At 55.1% G+C, this 5428-nt stretch overlaps 1 protein-coding gene across 1 annotated transcript; it reads right to left on the minus strand.

Annotated features, from left to right (window-relative positions):
- Positions 1-50: 50 nt before the first annotated feature.
- Positions 51-3634, minus strand: LOC122434364 (probable bifunctional dTTP/UTP pyrophosphatase/methyltransferase protein). The gene is made up of 2 exons (XM_043457638.1): positions 3448-3634; positions 51-1843 (listed from the first exon to the last, which is right to left on the minus strand). The coding sequence occupies exons 1-2, from the start codon at positions 3538-3540 to the stop codon at positions 1601-1603; spliced, it is 336 nt and encodes a 111-aa protein (XP_043313573.1). The 5' UTR covers positions 3541-3634; the 3' UTR covers positions 51-1600.
- Positions 3635-5428: the final 1794 nt, after the last annotated feature.

A 5428-nucleotide genomic window follows, 5' to 3' on the forward strand; every position in this document is an offset into this window, starting at 1 on the left:
ATATTTAAAATGATATTGTTATATTATTATGATGTATATAATTCATTATGTACGCTATATAGCATTATATACACTATACATAAAAGCATATAGTATACAATATTATATATTTTGTATATTATAGAGTAACACCTCATAATACATAAGGTATATTAATTCTACATTGTAAGTGATATGGTTATGTTAATTGCAATTGGATATTCCATAATAACACTTAGAGCAATACAGAGATATGTTATTCCTATAAGTGATGCTGCTACATTAAATACCATAGTATATTAAATAGTAACAGTAATATATACGCAACACTGTTTCTATGTCATAAATGATCTGTTATATACCATAGTAGGTAATATAGTAATAGTAATAAACTAGTTATTTTCTATATCTGTTATATTAAATACCATAATATATTAAATAGTAACAGTAATAGATATGGTACATTATTTCTATATCAAATAGTAACAGGAATATGTAAGCAACAGTTTCTATACCATAAATGATGCTGTTATATACTCTAGTACATTATATAGTAATAGCAATAAACTAGTTACATTTATTTTCTACATCATGATGCTGCTATATTAAACAGCATAATATATTAAATAGTAACAGTAATAGATATGGCACATCATTTCTGTATCATAAATAACGCTGTTATATTCAATACTGTACTATATTAAATAGTAACAGCAATATATAAGCTACACTGTTTCTGTATCATAAATGATGCTGTTATATCATATACGATAGTATGAAAGTGAAAGTCCCTCAGTGGTGTCAGGCTCTTTGCGACCCCATAGACTATACAGTCCATGGAGTTCTCCAGGCAAGAATACTGGGGTGGGTAGCCATTCCCTTCTCCAGGGGATCTTCCCAACCCAAGGACTGAACCCAGGTCTCCTGCGTTGTAGGCAGATTCTTTACCAGCTGACCCACAAGGGAAGCCCATACTATAGTATATTAAATCCTAACAGTAACATATAAGCTATATTGTTTCTGTGTCATTAATGATGCTGTTATATACTATAGAATGTTATATAGCCAGTAACAGTAATAAACTGGCTACATTATTTCCATATCATGATGCTGTTATATTAAATACCATAGTATTTTACAAAGTAACAGTAACAGACAAGCTGCATTATTTCCATACCCATCAATGATGCTGCTATAGTAAATACCATAGTATAATAGTATATTATATGGTAATTTAGTATTAAAGCTGCATTAACTCTATATCACGCTCAGTCGCTCAGTTGCATTGAAGTCTTTGTGACCCCATGGACTGAAGCCCGCCAGGCTCCTCTGTCCATGGGATTCTCCAGGCGAGAATACTGGAGCAGGTTGCCACTTTCTCCTCCAGGATTCTATCCAGAAGCCAGGGAATTCTATATCATAAATGATGCTATTATATTAGTTACAGTAGCACACGGCCTGGTAACACCTGGCAATAGACTAGGTAGATCAATTCTTTACCCTGAGTGACACTCTGATACGAATTGCAACAGCACGTTACATACTAGCAAAGTGAGAGATAACGTTGTATAAACAATCCCATCCCATGAATTACACGTGTCCACAACGCAAGGACACTCGGTCACAGAGAAGCTACACCCACTGCCCGCTGCGAAGGGCACTGCTTGACAACAGGTGTGATCAACGCCTGAAGGCGCCCAGCTAGCAGGAGACCCAGGAAAGGAGCCCTCGCCTGGTGCATCCGGCCGGCCACCTCCAGGGCCTTCTGCTTGGCCGTTTCCACGGCGTACGCCTGCGGGCTGGCGAACGAGGCCTTGTGCAGCTTCTCCTTGAACCTGGACGGGACCACCTCGAACCTTAGGCCCTGGAACGGGACGGAAGAGGGGTTTGCGGGGGGAGCCCCAGGACGCTGACAGGTGAGCAGGGACTAAGGAACCTGCCTTCTCCCCCCCACCCAGCCCACCTTCCCTGACCAGATGCTGAGCAAGGGCCAGCTCCCGGCCGCTGGGCGAGTGTGACCGGTGCGGGGGTGGGGGGGCCCGGGGACTATGGTGGGAAGACCTCTGTGCATGCAGAGGCCAGCAGGGCACTATCGATTGGGGTGCAGCCCCGAGGGGTCAAAGGGCTCCTGGAGAGTCCCAAAGGCCGGCATTTTGCCCTCACAGGGGTCAGACTACTGAGATGACAGCGGCTGCAGGAAAGGCCCCCAAAAAGCCACAAACACGGTGGCTGCGTGAGGGAAGAATAACTGGGGTGCCTTAGCTTGGTGCCCAACACAGGTGGCCAGGCAGGTCACCTGTGGGAGATGGGTCACAGACACCGCTGCCTCCAGAGTGGTGACCAGGCAGGTGACCTGTGGGAGGTGGGTCACGGACACCGCTGCCTCCAGAGTGGGGGCTGGGGGTCTTGACCACAGAGGGTCAAACTCCCCCTCCCGCACTGCCCACGCAGGACCTCTTACTTTTCTGCATCCCAGCCCCCTCCCCACCTCCATCGTGGACCTCCCAGACCCCCAGTTAACCCCTGGGTCACAGTATGAGACACTCCCCCCCTCCAGTTCTGTACCCTCCCCAGGAGGTACTTATAGCACCCCTCATTCTGTACCTACCCCCCACCCAGCCCAGCTCACGCCCCCTACCCAGGCAAGAATTTCTGCTCTATCTCTCCCCCTAGCTGGTATCCCTGCTTCTCTGCCCCTCCCAGATAGGGCCTCCCCATGCAGACCAAGCCTCCCCCATCCCCACCAGCACCTGGACAAATCCAGATCAGGCACACAGACCTGGCCTTGGCCTGGCAACCCCACACCCCATGGCCAGCAGATCGCCAGGTCACTGAGCCCTGGCTCAGAGCTGGAAGACCAGAGCTCCCCCCGGTCACGGAGACCACAGATCTGGACCCCGGTCACTAGGATCCTGCCCTCTGGCCACCTCAGGCCCCAGTCCTGCAGACTCCAGATACCCAGTCACTGAGGCCACCAGCCCTGCAGATTCCCCACGGCCCTGCTCACCAGTCCCTCAGTCACAAGGCCTCTGCCCTGATACCCTGGATCTCTGACCCTGCCAGTCGGGCCCACCGCTGACCCCGGGCCTGCAAACACCCACCCCCTCTTACCTCCGCCCTCCCAAGTCATTAGGACCCCCAAACACTAGGCACCGGCCCTGCAGACCCCTCCAAGGCCCCTGTCATCTCTCCCGCCGCCCCCCGCCCATGAAGCCTAGGTCATCAGGATCCTCGGGCACTCGTCTCCGGCCACCGGCCACTGGCCAAAGCCGTCCCCTAACTACTAAGACACCCCCAGTTTCTTAGACCCCGGACCCGCAACTCTGGCGCCCATCCGGGAGGCCTGGGTCACGACGCCGGGAGTCCCGAGGCCTCCAGTCACTAGGCCCGGGTCTGCAGGCCCGGCCCCCACAGGCCCCGGCCCCTCCAGACCCCGGCGCCCCCAGACCCCGGGCCCAGGCCGCTCACAGCATTGCTGAGGATTTCCTGGCGGCGCGGGGAGGAGCTGGCCAACACCACGCGCTTGTGCTGCAGCTTCCGGATCACCGGACACAACAGCATCTCGCCTGGCGTCCACCGCCTCGAGCCGCGCTGCGCGCGCAGCAAAGCGCGCCCAGCCCCGCCTCGGCCCCGCCCCCTCCGAGGCCCCGGCCTTCGGCCGCTGGAGCCACGCTCGGGCCTCCTCTCCAATGAAACCCCGCCTCGGCCCGCACAGGCCCCGCCCCAGACCTCCCCACCAATGAAACCCCGCCTCGGCCCGCACGGGCCCCGCCCCAGGGCCCTGCCCACTATTAAGCCCCGCCCATGCCTTTTGAGCCGCGCCCAAGCCTCGCCACCACAGAAGCCCCGACCCAGGCCCGGCCACGGCCGGGCCTCACCACCAATGAAGCCCTCGCACAGGCCTCACCACCAACGAAGCCCCGCCTCGGCCCGCCCACGGCCCGGCCTCAGCACCAATGAAATCTCGTCCCAGGCCGGCCCCTCCGCCCCTGGCCCCGCCCTCACCCGAGCCTGGTGGGGCTCCGGCGGCGCTTCCGGGCCGGCCGCGAGCGAAGCCCCGCCCACCCTCGAAGCCCCGCCCCCGGCAGCTGGGGATTCTTACCAGACCCAGGCAGAGGGCGGGGCCCGGAGCCCGCAAGGCATCTTGGGAGCGCAGAGATGAGGGTCCCCGGGGCTTGATGGTGTCCTCGGAGCTTGATGGGGGCGGAAACGGGGCTTCCGGGGCTTGATGGGGGGCGGCCCGGGGCTTGATGGAGGGGAGATGGGGTCCCCGCGACTCGATGGGGGTGAGGTGGGGGTCCCCGGGGCTCGATGGAGGGGAGATGGGATCCCCGGGGCTCGATGGAGGGAAGACGGGAGTCCCCGGGATTTGATGGAGGGGAGATGGAGTTCCCGGGGCTTCATGGGGGCGGAGATGGCGGTCCCCGAGACTTAATGGAGGGGAGACGGGGGTCCCTGGGGCTTGATGGAGGGGAGATGGGGTCCCCAGGACTTGATGGAGAGGAGGTAGGGGGTCTCCAGGGGTCGATGGAGGGGAGATGGCGTCCCCGGGACTCGATGGGGGCGGAGACGGGGGTCCCCGGAATGCAGTGCGGGTGTGTGGAGATGGGGTTTTTCGGGGCGCGGTGGTCTGTGCAGATGGTGGCCCCCGGAATGCAGTGGGGGTGTGCGCAGGTCCCCGGCCTGCGTTGGGGGTGCGGGCACTTCGGCAGCCTAAGCACTACTGAAGCTAGGGGCCGGATCATTCATTTTCGTGGGGCTGCCCTGGGCGGCTGCAGCGCGTTCAGTAGCAGCTCTGGTCTGTGTCCACTAGATGGCAATAGCTGCCCACTAATGGTGACAACCCGGCCGTCCGCAGGCGCCCCGTTCACTGGGGGACCGAGTCAGCCCTCACTGTGCGCCCCGGCTAGACAGGGCTGGAGAGGTGGGTGATGGACGGGCGGATAGACATGATGGACGGATGGCTGGGTGGATGGATGGATGGATGGATAGATAAATAGATGATAGATATGATGGACCAGCGGATAGATGTGATGGACGGATGAATGCGTGGATGGGTATGATGGATGGATGGATGGATGGATGGATGGATGGATAGATAAATATTTGATAGATATGATGGACCAGCGGATAGATGTGATGGACGGATGAATGCGTGGATGGGTATGATGGATGGATGGATGGATGGATGGATGGATAGATAAATATTTGATAGATATGATGGACCAGCGGATAGATGTGATGGACAGATGGATGGGTGGATGGAAGGATGGATGGGTGGATAGATGGATGGATGAATGGATAGATGGATATGATGGACGGATGGATAGATAAGTAGATGATAGATATGGATAGATGGATATGATGGATGGATGGATGGATGGATAGATGGATGTGATAGATGATAGATATGATGGTTAGGTAGGATGGTTAGATAGGATGGATGGTT

Source organism: Cervus canadensis, chromosome X (assembly GCF_019320065.1).
Source record: "Cervus canadensis isolate Bull #8, Minnesota chromosome X, ASM1932006v1, whole genome shotgun sequence".
NCBI lineage: Eukaryota > Metazoa > Chordata > Mammalia > Artiodactyla > Cervidae > Cervus > Cervus canadensis.

What these genes read in the sequence shown, in the direction of transcription:
- LOC122434364 (XM_043457638.1), bottom strand. Translation starts at nt 3,540, where the DNA reads ATGCTGTTGTGTCCGGTGATCCGGAAGCTGCAGCACAAGCGCGTGGTG. An exon ending in AGGAAATCCTCAGCAATGCT is followed by an intron (nt 1,844 to 3,447) that starts GTGAGCGGCCTG and finishes GTCCCGTTCCAG; the next exon opens with GGCCTAAGGTTCGAGGTGGT.